We start from the raw sequence: 17,879 nt of genomic DNA on the forward strand, positions 1-17,879 counted from the left end.
TAAGATCAAATTCAAGGAGTTCATCATCACCAAGTCCTTATTATATGAAATGTTAAAGGGACTTAGAAAAAGAAGATAAAAAAGATGAACAGTGAAAGGACAGCAAACTTACAGTTATTAACAGCCACACCTAAAAAGCAAACTAAGAGGACAGCTAGATCAGTGGTGGAAACATAGGAATGAAGATCTCATGGAGGGTTAGCAACAGGGGAGTGGGAGGATGAGAAGGGGGGAGAAGGTACAGAAGATAAGTAGCATAGATGGTAGGTAGAAAATAGATAGGGGGAGGGCAAGAATAGTAGGGGAAATATAGAATCTAAAAAACTTGAGACACGTGGTCATAAACTAAAGGGGGGGAATGGTGGGGGTGGGGGGCTCAGGGTGTAGGGGAATGAAGGAGGGGAATAGAACAACTGTAATGATATAATCAATAAAATCAAATAAAAATTTTTTAAAAAGAGTTACTCTGTACCCTGTATATTTTAGGCTACAGAGTAACTATATATTTCATCTCTTCAGTGTCTAGAGCTTGGAAGAGGTGCACCTCTAATTTTTTAGGAAATTACAGTTGGTTTCAGTACAAAAATGAGCACAGTACAAGGAATGTTGAAATAAACTATTTTCAATATTAAAACCTTTAAAAATTATTGGCTTATATGTAGGGTAACCAAACAATTTATTGACTCTTCTTATGAGCAAGAAAAGAAAAATCATTTACCTATCTTGGTGTCTGCCAAGAAAATTAGACTTCAAAGCTTTGCACTGATAGTTAATGTCATTGAGTACTTGCTGTTGTTTAAAATAATACATCTGGCCCTGGCTGGTGTGGCTCAGTGGATTGAGTGTGGGCCTGCAAACCAGTGTATCGTGGTTTGATTCCCAGTCAGGGCACATGCTTTGGTTGCAAGCCAGTTCCCAGTGGGGAGTACACAAGAGGCAACCATACATTGATATTTCTCTCCCTTTCTCCTTCCCTTCTCCTCTAAAGATAAATAAAATCTTTTTAAAAAAGAAGTATTTAAATACTTAAAAAAATAAATAAAATAATACGTCTGGTCAGTCCTTTGGCTCAGTCAAACTACTGCTGTGAAATGGTAAAATGAGATGGCGTAAAACCAATGCATTGCACGGTTCATGTCTCTCTTGAGCAAATATTTTATTTTGCTGACAGAAATGATCGCTTTGGGAACTCACTTTTCATCTTGAACTATACTTGGAATCTGTAGTTCTTCCTTCAATGGTGCACATTTTAGTGATTTACCATAAGCAAAGGAGAGAAACTCTCAGCATTTTAACTGTGACATGCACATAATTTTGAGATTGATTCCCAGATTGTGAAGTTGTGTGAAAGAATACAGCTATACAAATAACATGGAGCCACATCTGTAGTGCTTAAAATAAGTATGATTGCATCGTAAACAATTTAGGTAGCTAAGAAATTTAAAAAATAAAAACAAATGACATGTCATGGCAGTGATGCTTATTTCCTGAAATACTGGTTGTTCTTTTCATGAAGAATGTTGTTTCTATAGTACTGATCACTGAGGTTAGTAGACATTTACTAAGCTAATAAAAGTTATGTGGAATTGAGCTTCTGGTGAAGATGGCAACGTAGGCAGACATGGTTTGCCTCTTCACACAGCCACTTCAAAATTACAACTAAAATATAAAACAGCCATCACTCAGGAAGGTCAGAAATCAAGTTGAGTGGAAGTGCGACAGCTATAAAATCAAGTTAAATGGAAGTCTGACAACTGCAGAATTGAAGCAACCACATCCTTCCAGACTGGTAGGAGGGGCACGGATGTGGAACAAGCTGACTCCACACCCATGTGGATAAAAATTAGGGAGGGATATCTTGGGAGTAAAGAGTCCAGACCCATACCAGGCCCTCCGGCCCAGGGTTCTAATGTCAGAAAGGTAAGTCCCCACAACTTAAGGCTGTGAAAGCCAGTGGGGATTGAGTGGGTGGAGGAGGCTGCTGGAGCACCAAGCAGTTACTCTGGGGAACCCACACATGGACTCACCTACTCAGACTAGCTCCCTCTGAGCTCCAGCATGGTGTGGCAGCTTGAAGGGCAACATTGGTGTACAGGCAAAGACTGAATATCTGGCATTGGGATGAGCAGAGGTCACTGTCCCTTTGCTGAGCCCTCCCCACACAAAGCCTGTAGGCTTGTGCCATATCTGAGACTCCATTAATCTGGCTAACACTGTGTGACCCACCTTGGAGATCCACAGAGGCTCTATCCCACCCAATTTACAGGCCCACCCAAACTGCTTTTCCATATGAATGGCTGTCTTGGCTCCTAAATCCTATCAAACAAGAAACAGCTGGCTTCAGTGAGCCCTAGCAGCAGTCAGGTTAGAGTCATGGCTCGGCTTTGCCTGGGAATCTCCAAGCCCAGCTCCAGTAGCAGCCATCTCAGACAGTGTACCCTGGGCAAAACACTGGTGGGGGCTCACCGTGGCCTGCACCACCTGGGAAACCCTAGGGCCAGCACACCCAGTAGACAGCTGCAGACCATGGCGGAGCACCACCACCCTGCCCCTGAACACCTAGTCCTCCATGGAGGGCAGAGGTGGTAGTAAGTGGTCACAGCCAGTCCTTGCAGCTGACTAGCCTGGGTAAAATTCTCCACTGATTTTGCCAATAGCAACCAATACTCAGCTATAAGAGGAGGATTTACTCAGTCCACGCAAAGGGTGCACCTTGAGTACCCAGATAGGTGAGGCTGTGCCACAGGACCCTACAAGACACCTACTACATTAGGCCACACTACCAAGATACATAGGCAAAGCAGCTCTACCTAATACATAGAAACAAACACGGGGAAGCTGTCAAAACAAGTAGACAAACATGGCTTAAATGAAAGAACAAATCAAAATTCAAGAAAGAGCTAAATGAAATGGAGATAAGCATCTATCTGGTAGATGCTTATGGAGCATCCATAAGATGCAGAGTTCAAAACACTGGTTATGAGAATGCTCAAGGAACTTAGTGAGAACCTCAGTACCGTATAAAAGATCCAGTCAAAAGTGAAGGATACACTAATTGAAATAAAGAACAATTTACAGCAAAACAACAGTAGAGTGAATGAAGCCAAGAATCAAATCAGTGATTTGAAACATAAGGAAGCAAAAAACCACACAGAACAACAAGAAAAAAATTTAAAAAAGGACAGTATAAACAGCCTCTGGGACAACTTCAAGAGGTCCAACCTTTGCCTCATAGGGGCGCCAGAAGGAGAAGAGAAAGAGCAAGAAATTGGAAATTTATCTGAAAAAAGGAAAGAAAACTTCACTCATTTGGTGAAGGAAATAGACATACAAGTCCAAGAAGCACAGAGTCCCAAACAAAATGGATGCAAAGAGGTCCACTCCAAGACACATCATTATTAAAAGACCAAAAGGTTAAACATAGAGAGACTCTTAAAAGCAAGAGAAAAGAAGTTAATGACCAGAAGGTTGCCAGATGGGAGGGGAGAGGGGGAGAATGGATGAAGTGAGGAGATTAAAAACTACAGATAGGTAGTTACAGAATAGCCGTGGGGATGTAAAATATAATGTAGGAAATGGAGTAGCCAAAGAGCTTATGCACGTGACCTATGGACATGAACAGTGGTGGGGGGATTGCCTGGGGGAGTTGGGGGTGCTGCATGGAGCGGGACAAAGGGGGGCGGGAATCAGGACAACTGGAATATCAAAATCAATAAAATACAATTAAAAATTAAAAAGTTATGTAGGATAGAAGTTTTATATCACTTTACTGAAGATTGAAACAGTGACTGAACACTTCTTGACAAAAAATAGATGTTATGTAAGATATTTGTATGAGTGAGACAAATGACAACACTGCCTCACATTCACTATGATGGAATCCTATAGTTCTTTATTATAAGTACTTGAATACCCTTTGAGCCAAAGCATAAGGTCCAAATCAGTTAATCACTGAAAATTCCTGATGAGGTTACACTGGCAAGGAACGTGTTTAAACCTGTTTCCCAGCACAGATATTCTAAAGAAGTTCCATTGTATTCGTATGTTTGTTGATATTAGGACCAGTGAAGTGGAGCCTAGTGTCTTTCATGGTACTCAACACTGAATTTATTCTTTCGATAAATATTTAGGGAGACTCTGTTGTGTGCCCGATAGTGTTCTGTAAACAGGTTCAGCAATAATTAAAAACAAAAATTCATGTAACTTAAAATTTGGAGAAAGCAGTACAGGGACATACAAACATAGTGTTCAGTGGATGTTTAATTTCATCTGGTAAATAAATGTGCTTTACTTAATTTCAGAATGAGTTGAAAACATAATACAGTACAGTAATTTTAGCTCATATTGCCTTTCCTCCAAAGAAATATTACAAAGCTAGATGGTTCGCTCAGGTTTATCTTCATGATCACTTCCTACAAATTCTTATACTTATTGTTCCTGAAGTTTGTTACGGTGTTATAACAGAACTCATGCTTATACTGCAGATCACAGTTTTCCAGGCTTTTAGGTTTCACAGGCCAAGAATATTTTTGAAATTAGGGAGAATTGATAGAGGGTTGCCTGTTTTTAAGTTTGCCAAATAAGAATGCTAACAATAGAAATTGTTGTCATCATTATATTTTAAAAGAAAGGACATTTGATTTTTTTAAAAATTAAAGTGAAACTATAACCAAATTTAATTTAATAAAAATTACTAGAGAAGGAAACTGGTGTCCTTCTACTATTTCTTACAACCATTTATAATAAAAAATTATCTCAAAAAGTATGTTTATCTTTTTTAGAGATCCATTGTATTTGTTTTTATTGTATTTTTTCCATTACCATTTATCCCATTATACTCCCCTCCCCACTACAGTCACCACAGTGTTGTCCATGTCCATGGATCAGTAGTTTGTTCCTTTTGGTTCCTGAGTAGACTTACTTTGTATAAGTTAACCACAATTTATTTATCCATTCTTCTGTTGATGGACATTTGTTCCAGGTAAAGCTTTTATAAACATTGTGTACATACATCCTCATTTCTCTTGGTAAATACCCAAAAGTGGAGTTGCTGGTTTAACTTATAAAAGATTACCAGTTTTCCAAAGTGGTTGTGCTATTTTAATGCTCCCACCAGCATTGGATGAGAAAGCCAGATGCTCTGTATCCTTGCCATCATTTACTGTTGTCAGTCTTATAATTTTAGACATTCTTGTAGGTATGAAGAGGTATTTCATTGTAGTTAAATTTTGCATTTTCCTGATGACTAAATGATGTTGAGCACCTTTTCCTGGGCTTATAGGCTATTCATATATTTTTTGTGAAGTAGCTGTTCTGATTTATTTATTTATTTATTTATTTATTTATTATCTCTTAGTGTAGAAATTCTTTATATTTCAGACGAGATCAGGCACGTTCAGGATGGTATGGCCGTAGACTAAATTCTTTATATTTCAAATACAAGCCCTACCTCTGTATCTTAGGTTGGGTTCCCAGGAAGACAGACTCTGACAAGGAGATTTGCTTGCAGGAAGTTAACTGGGGAGTGTTCTTGGAGTGTGAAAGAATGAGCTGGATTAAGCAGATGGAGAAATTAGACTGTAATTAAATTGCTGTAGCAGCCTCAGCTCACCCCACAGCAAGGCTCTGGAGATGGATGGCCCTTCAGAGATATCCTGAATGAAGGCAAAGGGAGCAGACTTTGTCCTCCCTCCAGATAATCCAGTGGACTAGTCAGTAGACATGGACTACCCTGGGAGGGGGAAGTACTTCCCTTTGGCCCAAGGTTAGTTCCTCAAAGGGATTCATCTGTGAGCCAGTGGTAGGCAACACTCCCAGCAGCTGGGGGAGCAGTGTCTCTGACCTGAAGGGGGCTGATGGGGACACTGTTACCACAGCATCCACCGCGGGTCGTATGTATTGCTGCTGACATTTTCTTCCAGTATGTAGCTTGTGTGTTCATATTTTAATGGATAGCAAACGTTTTAAATTCTGATGTTGAATTTTGTGTTTTTGTGTTCTCACTAAGCAATTTTGCAAACCCAAGATTGCAAAAGTATTCTATTCATAGTTTTATTGATTAGAGAGAATGATGAAAAAAATTATTATATTAATTACCCTATCAATCTGCACCTAATGGAGCTGGGTTTCCATATTGTTCATGCTCTAACAGTTTGTCTCAAATGAATGCTGTGATTAGCAACATTGGTGAGTTTAGTAACATGGAGAAGACAAAGACTCTCAGAATAGTTCAGTATTAAATATTAAAATAGTAACACCAGTTGTTTGGTGTCATTTTTTTGAAATGCTTTAATCACTTTATTCTATTTCCTCCTAAATCTCCACAAGACATGCAGAAATATTCTTATTTTACAGAAGAAAAGTTGAGGTACTGAATTGTTAACTACATTGAACATGGAATCAATTGTATCTCCCAAGTCAGTGCCCCAGCCGCTGGACACATTTAGAATCCTCTTAATTTATACGTTGTTAATAGTGACCATCCTAAGTGTTTGAAGGGCTGACCTGGCCTGTGTGCTCAAGTTGTGGGAATTCTCCTCTTGCCATATGGCAGGTGTTAGTTGGTGCTGCAACTGTGGTTCCCTTATTTTCAATAGAGACACATGAGCTATAGATCCCTTTTTTCTTCCCAAGTGGGAGACACGGTGAGCTATAGATTACTTCCTCTTTCCCGAACAAGGAGGAGGTAACATTTCAACCAGTCTTTCAGCTAAGAACTCATTTTCCTCTAGAGATACACATATATTTATTTCCCCATCCTCATAGACACAAGTTCTGTATTAGTACATCAGAGCTAATACAGCCACTTGTACTTTGCTAACCTCATAAAGGAAAGTAAGTAGAAAAGTGAAGTACATGATATACTATTAAGTTATTGAAACTTTTTCATGAGGAACATACATAATTGCCCCGTACAGTTTTTAAGATCATGTTTTACACTACTAATACTGCAGGAAGCCATAGAGGGTATTCCACTGCTTCAGGAAGTTTTGAAACGTAATATTTTTTATTTTATAGATCAGGAGGCAGCTCTCAAAGAAATCCGGGTTAAAAAAAAATTGGGATTAAGTTGGCTTAAAACTGTTTATGGCAAGCACATCAAGTTGTATTCATTAAATATCTACAGCTTTTGGTATGTCTATCATACCTGAGTAAGTGGTCTAAAAAACCCATAGAACACTTTAATATTGAAGTAAACACAATTTATTGTTGTATGAGTAATACATGTTTATTTTATTGTTTTTTTAAATTTTATTTATTTATTTTTAGAGGGGACGGGAAGGAGAGAGGGAGAGAAATATCAATGTATGGTTGCCTCTCGTGCATCCCCTGCTGGGAACTGGCCTGCAACCCAGGCATGTGCCCTGACTGGGAATTGAATCACGATCCTTTGGTTCTCAGGTGCGCACTCAATCAACTGAGCTACACCAGCCAGCGCAATACATGTTTATTTTAGATAAATTATATATGTTTTATAAAATGTGTTATAAATTATATATTGTATATTGTGTTTATAAATTATAAAGTAAGAAATTTGTCAACACTTAATTTATACTTGTGTATAAATTAAGTGTAAAAAAGTATACTTACATGTCTACTTTTTGTTAAAAATACAAGATTATCAAAAAACAAAAACCATGTTGTCTGCCACCAGCTTTCTCCTCATAGCAGTACATTATGCATTTTTATAGCCATAAGTAGACCTATATCATAATTTTTAATGGCTGGGTGTTATGGTACTATAATGAAGTATTATAGTTTATTTAGCCAATCTCCTTGGACATTTAGGTTATTTTTGGGTTTGCACTTTTAACAAGAGCAGTGGTCATCTTTGTATAGTTCTTTTTCTTTAGGGTGAATTTCTAGAAGTGAAATCGCTGAATCAAAGAATTCACATTTTTGAGATGTTAAATCTGATTGCCAAATTGTGGTCCAAATAGATTACAGCAATTCATATTCCTTCCAGTGTTAGGCAAGTGTGCTTATTTTTCCCTATTATGGGTAGTACACAAGTTTTCCTACATCACTGCCTACAGCTTGCTAATTTTAAAATGTCATCTTCAGTCCTGGCTGGTGTGGCTCAGTGGATTGTGTGCTGGCCTGTGCACAAACCGAAAGGTTGCCCGTTCGATTCCCAGTTCAGACACATGATTGGATTGCAGGCCAGGTCCCCAGGAGGGGGTGCATGAGAGGCAACCACACACGGATGTTTCTCTCCCTTTCTTTCTCCCTGCCTTCCCCTCTCTCTAAAAATAAATAAGTAAATGAATCAAGTTTTAAATGTGATCTTCATGTTTTAACTGGCATTAGTTATTCAGAAAGCTGACTCTTTTTTTCATTTTCACTGGCCATTGTAGGTTTTGGTCTCACAACTGAGCAGCTCACGGTCATGATTATATATACTTCAGAACTTTGTTCCATTCATTGGACGGTTTCCAGTCTTTTCAATGGTTTCTTGTATTTTCTTTCCAGGAGCGACTAAAGCTGGTGACTGTTTTGGGTGCTGGCCTCCTCTGCGGAACTGCACTGGCAGTCATCGTGCCTGAAGGAGTACACGCACTTTATGAGGATATCCTTGAGGGTGAGAGAGGCCTTCCTTGAGACGGGTCATTGACATGGAGGGTTGAAAGGAGCTTCATGGAATTTTTTTTTCTGAACTCAGTTCAAGTTTGCCATGGAGTCTTCCCTGAGAAGAGTTCTTAAAATATATCTTTTCAAATCTTGGACATTCAATATCCAGATTTATGAGTACCACTTAAGATTTATTTGCAATAATGTATTAATTTAAGTATTTCAGAATATGACTGACCTTTCTTTTTTTTAGAAATATTTTATTTATTTATTTTTAGAGAGAGGGTAAGGGAGAAAGAGGGGGGTAGGGAGGGAGAAAGAGGAAGAGTGAAACATCAGTGTGTGGTTGCCTCTAGCGCACCCCCTACTGGGGACCTGGACTGCAACCCAGACATGTGATCTGACTGGGGATTGAACTGGCAACCCTTTGGTTCGAAGCCAGTGCTCAGTCCACTGAGCCACACCAGCCAGGGCAGGTGTAAGTTTTTTATAGATCCCTTTTCAGGTTAAGGAAACTTTTTTCTATTTTTACTTTGCTAACAGTTTTTTTTTTTTTTTTAATCTTAAATGGATGTTGTCAAATGCTTTTTTAAAGTCTGTTAATGTGGTGAAATGGAGTGATTTTCAAATGCCAAACTAACTCACTAACTCCTCACCTCACCCTTGGCTGTTATGTATTATCCTTTTTATGTATTGCTGGATTCAGTTTGCTAATATTTTGTTGAGGATTTTTGTGTCTATGTTCATGAGGAATATTGGCCTATGGTTTTTCTTTCTTACCAGGTTTTTATATGGTTTTTGTTATCAGAATAATACTGGTTTCTTAGGATTAAGAAGTGTTCTCTCCTCTTCTATATTCTGGAAGAGATTATATAAAATCAAAAATATTTCTTCTGCCCTGGCTGGTGTGCTCATACCCAAAGCAAATAATTATTTTCTCTCCCTCTCTCCTTCCCTTCCCCTCTAAAGATAAATAAACAAAATATTAAAAAAATATATTTCTTCTGCCCTGGCTGGTGTGGCTCAGTGGATTGAGCGCGGGCCTGTGAATCATGAGATCACGGTTCGATTCCCAGTCAGGGCACATGCCTGGGTTGCAGGCCAGTTCCCAGTGGGGGACACGTGAGAGGCAACCACACATTGATGTTTCTCTCCCACTCTTTCTCCTTCCCTTCCCCTCTCTCTAAAAATAAATAAATGAAATAATAAAAAATATTTCTTCTGCAGGAACAAGTATAAAGGACACATGGACACTAACAAGGGGGGGTGGAAATGGGAGGGAGGTGGGGAGCATTAGGGCGTGGGCTGGGATGAGGTGAAAGGCAGAAAACTGTACTTGAACAATTAAAATAATTAAATAAAATGTATTTCTTCCTTAAATGTTTGCTGTAGTTTACCAGTGAAATCATCTGGGCCTTTCTATGGTGGAAGGTTTTTGGCTTTGAGTTCCATTTCTTTAATAGATATAAGACTATTCATGTTCTCTGTTTCTTCTCGAGTGTGCTTTGGAAGCTATGTCTTTCAAGGAGTTGATTCATTTCTTCTGAGGTAAAGAATTTATGGGCATAAAGTTGTTCATAGTAATCTCTTATTATCATTTTGATGTTTATAGTAATTTCTTTTCTTTTATTCCTGATGCTGATAATTTATCTTCTCTCATTTTAATTTGGTTGTTCTGGCTAAAGGGTTTTCAGTCTTTTTTTTTTAAGAACTACATTTGATTTCATTGTTTTTTTGTTGATTTTTCTGCTTTCTATTTTATTGATTTCTGCTTTTTATAATTCTTTTTTGCTTGCCTTAGGCTTTATTTCTCTTCTTTTTCAAATATATTTAGGTAGAAGCATATTGACTTGAGATCTTGCTCTTCTTTTCTAGTACAGTTAATGCTATAAATTTTCCTCCAACCACTGCTTTAGTTGCATCCCAGGAATTTTGATATGTTACAGTATTATCTTTATTCAGTTCAACATGTTTTCAGTTTCCCTTCCAAATTCTTCTTTGGCTTATATCTTATTTGGAAGTGTTATTTAATTTTCGGTCCTTTTCCCAGATTCTTTCAGTACTGATTTCTAGTTTAATTTTATTATTTATGGCCCTGGCTGATGTGGCTCAGTGGATTGAATGCTGGCCTGTGAACCAAAGGGTCACCAGTTTGATTCCCAGTCAGGAGACACTCCTGGGCTGCAGGTCAGGTCCCCAGTGTGGGGTGCATGGAAGGCAACCACACATTGATGTTTCTGTCCCTCTATTTTCCCTCCCTTTCCCTCTGTCTAAAAATAAATAAATAAAATCTTAAACAATTTTTTAATTATTTATGGTCAGAGAACATATTTAGTATGATTTGAATAGTTACAAATTTGTAAATGCTTTTTTTAATGGTCCAGAATATGGTTTGTTGTGTTGAATGTTACATGAACACTGGAAAGAGCATGTATTCTGCTGTTATTTGGTAGAGTGTTCTATAAATTTCAATTAGGTCAAGTTGTTTGGTAATATTGGTTTTCTATATCCTTGCTGATTTTCTAATTCTATTAATTAATTGTTCTATTAATTACTCCTAGATAAGAGTATTGAAGTCTCCAGGGTCGATTGTGGATTTGTCTGTTTCTTCTTTCATTTCTATTAGTTTTTGCTTTAGGCATATTGAACCTCTTTGGCTAGGTGCCTAGACATTTAGGATTGCTATGTCTTATTGATGAATTGACATTGTTCTCAAGTCTACTTTATATGATATTAATATAGTCACTCCAGCTTTCTTTTGATCAGTGTTTACATAGTATATCTTCTTTCATCCTTTCACTGTTAATCTATGTCATTCATTATATTTCAAGTGAATTTCTTGTAAATAGCATACAGTTGGATCATGTTTTTTATGATTTATGATTTATTTGACAATCTCTGTCTTCTTATTGACGTGTTTAGTCTAGGGGTTGACAGGCTGTCTCAGTGAAGAGTCAGATGGTAAATATTTTGGACTTTGGGAGCCATGTGATCCCTGTTAGTCCTGTTCAACTCCACCCTGGTGGCTAAGCTGACTGATCTTCTCCTGTTTTCTTCTTTCTGCTGCTGGGCCATTCAGTGAATTTACTGTTTCAGATAAATCCTAAAATTTCTACTTGGTTCCTCTTTATACTTTGTTTCTCTGCTGACAACACCCATTCATTTGAAGTGTGCTTAGGTCAGAGAGCATAGTTTTAAGTCTTGTGCGTATTCTAGTGTCTGAGTTGTATTGGGGTTGAGTTGGTTATCTTTTCCCTTGGTAATTGGTTATATTTTCCTTTTTCTTTGTATGTCAAGTAATTTTGGATTGTATTCTGGACATTTTAAATATAAGAATTTGAGATTCTGGGTCTTTTCAAAATCCTCTAAAGAATGTTTATTTCTTTCATTTCAGCAGGCAGTTACCCTGGTTGGGTTCAGACTGCCAGTTCAGCGTTGCCTTTTTGGGTGATATTTCCAATTTTAGTTCAATTTTCAAAGCCTTTGCAGTGCTGCTTTGGGTATGTCATGTCCCTGCAGATTTCAGGGATGAGTCTTGAACTTGTGTCATTTATATACAGGGTTAGGGGGACACCACCCCCAGCTCTTTCCAGTATTTCTCTCGTGCTCTCTGGCTCCCAGGGGACCCGGAAGAAGTTTCTCTAGGAGTTTTAGCTGCCTGTGTTGTCATTGCATAGTTGTGTGTAGCCTGGGCTGCTTTTGGAGTGAAGTGAACAGAATGACTCAGTTTTCCTCCATACTTTTCAGATGATTGAGAGCATCTTCCTAGTTACTGTGGCCAGAAAGATGGGATTTTTCTTGGGGTTTTAATGCCTGCATTACCGCCATGCATTCTGCCACTGGTGCTGCGTTCAAGTTCGGCTGGGGAAGAAGAAAGGGGGAAAGGAAAAAGGGGAGTGGGAACTTCCTTGCACACCGGTACTTCTCAGCAGCCCCTTTTCCTGGTCCTTTGGTCCTTTTGAAGCTTTTGCTGCCCTCTCTTCTTGATGTTCAGTTTTTTATAGTCTTCAGATAGTTATTGTAGATGTTTTTTTAACAGAGTTTTGGTCTTTGATTGAGACTATAGTGGATTTAGTCCATTTGACCAGCACTGGAAGTCCCCATCATTCTTTATAAAAAGTAAATATTTTTAGGTAGCTTAACCGTGATACTAGCTTATTTAAACTAAGCTGTCTCCAGATTTTCCACACCTCTCTTCATACTGATGAGTTTAATTACAGTTGTTATAGTTTCTACTACTTTATCTTTTTCTCCCCTCACCTTTTCCCTCTCTTTCTTTCTTTGTAGATCAAACCAACTTTTCTCTAAATTTAAATAAAGGAGTTTGTTTACTTGTTACAACAGCCTATGGCTTAGTTCTTCCATAGACCTTGTAATTATGATAATTAACAGATATCTTTTTCAGAGCTCAGTATACCATGTTAACTAAGTGCTCTGATACTTTAATAAGCACTATTAAATACTAATTAATGTAAAAGGGCATCTCTCACATGTTTTGTAATTATAGCTCTAAAACCACTGGAATTAGTTATCAGCATTCATGTGAGAAAACTGTCTTTCTATAGAAACAGATTTTAAAAACAGTTTATTGAGTACTGCAGTACTTGTTAACTGTGGAGCTAAAAGTTGAAACCCCCATAATTCCTCAGGACATGTTTAGGAAAGCAGGCTTTTGTGTCAAAGACCTAAATATAAATGTGATGTATTTGTAGATAATCATTGAGACTACTGTTATGTGGAATGATTCAGTATTGATTTCCCACTTGTTTCTGCAAGAGACATATACTTACCAGCTTATGCCTTTTCTCTGTCATTTTGCTTCACATTTAAACTTTTAAAAACATTTTATGAGGATTCTGGCCTTGAAGCATTTATGTTTTGAGTGTCACATGTGTGAATATAAACTAGTAGTATTTCTTGGCAAGGTGTTATTTACTATAATTCAGAATCCCCCAATAGTCATGATAATTCTAGAACTGAATTTAGACTGCAGGCTGTACCTCTCTTAACCTGCTCTCCCCTTTTGGTTTTTAGTTAGTGATTTTCCCCTGATATTTTTTAAAGCTAAAAGTGTTATATATTCAATTTGCTCTTTACCTGCAGTTTTAATATCAATCTAGGTATAAAACTAGATGAATTCGATTGTGATTACTCTTGTTACTTCTCTTCATTCACTTGTTTTCATCAGAGCAAAATTTACTGTGGTCTCTGATGAGATGGGCATGAATTTCTTAGCCAAAAGTGAGGATTTGGGGATAATATTCCTTGGGATTACAATTGTTTGCTTGCTTGCTTGCTTGCTTGGTGATTTGCTTCCATTTCCTAGGTTTTGAGAGAATAGGCAATTAAAAGGTCTGCATGCCAAAAGCGGAAGACATGTGGGAATTTTTTCATCATAAACTTTCACTTGAAGGAGTTTATGCATAGTTGAATTACAATATAGGAAATGGATGATTTTGCAGTGAAGTAAGTAGAACTTGAAACACCAAAGAATGGAAGCTTCTACATGAAAATGTTTGAAGAGGAAAACATTTTTTCTCTTTATGGTTCATTCTGCTCTAGGGAAACACCACCAAGGGAGTGAAACACAGAATGTGATTGCATCAGACAAAGCAGCAGAAGTACCAGTTGCCCATGAACACGAGCACAGCCATGACCACACACAGCTGCATGCCTACATTGGTGTTTCCCTCGTACTGGGCTTTGTTTTCATGTTGCTGGTGGACCAGATTGGCAGCTCCCATGTGCATTCTACTGATGGTAAGTGATTCCAAAGCTTTCTGGGCGTGCAGTCAATTTGCAGTTTAGAAAATCACGAAGGATTGAATATTTTAATGTGTGGCACAGGCCTGATTTAGGGTTAAAACTGTTGTCTTCAAGTTCCTGTGAACATTTTATTCAGTTGTGGGAGCTAGTAAGTTGTGACATGTGACACAGAGTGTTTATTGAATACTACCCTGGTTATCTTAAAACTGTCAAGTTTACTTAAGAGTCTGGGGCAGAAGTCTTGACTCTTTGTGCCATGGGACTCTTAGGTAGTATAAAGCCTATGGACATTTTTTTGAGTAATGTTTTTAAACATGTAAAACATAGTGCATAGGAAACAGAGAAAACCAATTATATTGAAATATAGTTACCAAAGCACTCATACAAATTTGTGATCTAGTAATATATGTGTTCATTATCAATGCATTAAATAATGAGATAATACATTTAAAGTATAAGCAAAGTTAAGTTTTATTTTTCAAGGTATTTGTATGATAGCTGCCACTGTTGCTTAGCTTGACTAAGAACTTCAAAATGTGAGATAGGCTCTAACAAGTCAACCTCAGTGTCAGGTTGAGCATCCATGTCATTCTGGTGTTTGTTTTCATGATCATTAGTGTAGAAAACCCTGATTCACAAAGATATTTTCACATAAATATATGTAAGCACATTTGTAGCTTGCTTATCAAGGAAAGTTAAGCTTTTTTCAAGTAACTTATCTAAGGACAAGGACAACTAGAATTCTCCAAGACTTTTTAAATTTAACTCCAGTTATAGTAACTTTTTGTCTTAAGATCACTGAATTCATCTTTGGTGAGGTCAACATCTTTGATATGGTTTGTCTTAAATAAAAAAGGATTTTGATCTGTGATACAACTTTGAAGCCATCAAAATAGAAATCAATTTGAAAGAGTTATAATAGACATAGGGTTCTAGAGATACAATGTATTGGAAAACATAGGGTTTGACAGCTAAATGACTGTTAGGTGCAGAGGTGCCTGATAGTTGCCTGGCTCTGTCACATGAGAATCTGCAGACAGGAAGGCGAATCAGGCAATGCAGCAGCAGTTCTATAAGCCGTTAAGTTAAAGTAGTGATGAATGAAAGTAATAATGTCAAGATATCTACAACAATTGTAAAATAATATGAAATTATCTGGGTTCGGGCAAAAAAGTATAGGTAGTGCAGATATTATTTGCGGTTTATTGTCTACATTTGTAATGAAAGGAGATGCTAATTTTTAGCATTTAAAAGAGGTTAGTAAAAATAAAAATGTATTTTTTTCCAAGGCTAAGGCCACAGTCACCCCTGCATTCTACATGTGCTCTCCTCTGTGGATCTCAGGTTCACAGTCCTTGGCCTAAAGAGAACTGGAGAAAAGCAGGCAAAAGACATGAACAGATAGTTCATAAAAAGATATAATAATGATCTTTAAGCATATGAAAAGTTGTTCACTTTCACTTAAAATAAGAATATTGCAAATCAGAGCTCAGGTGGAATTAGGGACAAAGCATAAGTAAGCAATGAACTCTTTTTTTGCACAGTTTGCTTTTTGTAATGGTGTGAGCAAAACATTATAAAATTGTTGTAGGTATATTATAGGATTAAGCAAATGAGTAAATGTGTTGCTATTGGTGGAAACGGTGTTCTCCCTGAGGAAGAAGGGACATACACATACGGAATTGGGGAAGGCAAGAAAGAACCCCTGTAGGGATGGATTAGATCAGAATTGGAGCGATTGGACTCATGATTTCTGAAACTTACATGTGTAAAGGCATATGTGTGTGTGTTTATGTCTGCATCTCCTAATTCTGTCTGTAGGGAGGGCCTAGAAGGAAAGACACCCCTCTAGCAATGAACATAGTCAGAGAAATGGCTAATTCTGGACAGGGGCAAAGTGGGTATAGAATAAACTTGGAACCGCTAATGCTCCAAAAAAACCCCCCCAAAAACCCAGCAACAAAAAAGCAAGAAAGAAGAATCTGGAAATTTTTCACAGGATATATGAACCAGCTTGAAGGGGCTCCCACTGGCCAGATAATAAGAAAGTTAGAGCACCAAAATAATTAAGAATAGTAATAAGTGTAAAGCATTGACAAAATGGGAATCAGCGAGCCCATCTGAGGAGTGGGAGTAGGTAAGGTAGGAGGTGGCAGGGAGGGAGGGAGAAAGCAAGTAGAAGGAAAAGGGAGTGTACTTGCTCACAGTAGAATTGAATACCAACTGGTAAATGTAGAGAGAATGCTGGGGTTGGAAAATCATCATTTTTGCAAGCTTCATAGTAAAAATTGGCTTAGGCAAAAAGCATCAATGACTATTAAATCTAGGAGGTAAATTTTGATTTGCTTATTAGTTAGAAAAAGAAGTAACTAAATGAAGAAATCAGACAGTACCTTGACTAGATGATCCAAATTAATGGCCTTAGCGTTCATTCTGCTTTCAGTGTGGGCAAGTAAGTTGCTATCAGATTAACCTCCCTACAGATAACTCTAAATTCTGGACAAAATTTTAAAAACAACTACCTAAAGACACAGGAGAATGATCTAAAGCAGGGAAATTCCAGAAGGGAGTCATTTTTGTGAGTGTGTAAGAGTTCCTGTTTTTACTGCTTGTAGCAGTCAGCACGTGGGAGGTTGCTGCATGGAATGAAGAGTTTTCTCCCATCTACCTCTTCAGGTCAGGGGGAAACTTTTAAGGATTTGAAGCAGAAGAAAAAGATAATAGTGAGAAAAATAACTACTTTAAGAGTTTTCAAAGGATGCTTCTACCTCTGGGTCCGTAGTCTTAACAGTTCTGTTTCTCATTGCTTAATGGCTGCCTTGCTTATTTTTACTTCAGATCCAGAAGCAGCAAGGTCTAGCAACTCCAAAATCACCACCACACTGGGTCTGGTCGTCCATGCTGCAGGTAGGGAGCCCTTCTCCTTTCTGTTGCACAGCGAGAGACTTGGTGTTTCCATCACCGGGATCATCTGCAGGAACCACTTTCGGGCTGGCCTTCAGGGAAAGGGGTGCTTAATAAAGTCCTCCAGTGCAAGCACGAGCCCTGGGGTACTGAATGGTTTTTATATTTTTTACTGGTTGAAAAAAAGAGTTATTTCATGGCAAATGAAAATTACGTAAAATTCAAATTTCAGGGGCTATACATAAAGTTGTATTGGAACAGCCATGACCATTATAGCTCAGTTGGTTGGATATCACCCTGCAAAGTGAAAGGTCTGTGGTTCGATCCCTAGTCAGGGTGTGTGCCAGAGGCAACCGATCAATGTTTCTCTCCCTCTCTTTTTCCTTCCCTTCCCCACTTTCCAAGAATAAATAAATTAAATACTTTAAAAACCAGTTTTATTGGAATGAAGCCATGCCTACTTGTTTACATATTATCTGTGGCTGCTTTCGTACAGTAATTGCAGAGTTGAGTAGTTGCAAAAGACCAAATGGCCCACAAAGCCTAAGATATTTCCCATCTGGCCATGGCCAGGTGGCTCATTTAGTTGAAACACCGTCCCTTACACCAAAACTCTGTGGGTTGGACCCCAGTCAGAG

General features: G+C 38.0%; 1 protein-coding gene across 3 annotated transcripts in view; it reads left to right on the forward strand.

Moving 5' to 3' along the window:
- The window catches only part of SLC39A9 (solute carrier family 39 member 9), a 39,918-nt gene that overhangs the window by 11,519 nt on the left and 10,520 nt on the right, over nucleotides 1-17,879 (forward strand). For 2 of the 3 annotated variants that reach the window (XM_037127097.2, XM_037127106.2), the window contains exons 2-4: nucleotides 8,473-8,581; nucleotides 14,134-14,331; nucleotides 17,176-17,244. In XM_037127097.2, the coding sequence (XP_036982992.1) occupies nucleotides 8,473-8,581; nucleotides 14,134-14,331; nucleotides 17,176-17,244 (376 nt within the window). Of the gene's footprint in view, nucleotides 1-8,472; nucleotides 8,582-13,898; nucleotides 14,038-14,133; nucleotides 14,332-17,175; nucleotides 17,245-17,879 lie in introns of those variants that run through there. The other variant, XM_053673270.1, reaches the window with a different exon arrangement.

Source organism: Artibeus jamaicensis, unplaced genomic scaffold (genome assembly GCF_021234435.1).
Source record: "Artibeus jamaicensis isolate MK-2021 breed Jamaican fruit bat unplaced genomic scaffold, CSHL_Jam_final contig_851, whole genome shotgun sequence".
Lineage (NCBI taxonomy): Eukaryota > Metazoa > Chordata > Mammalia > Chiroptera > Phyllostomidae > Artibeus > Artibeus jamaicensis.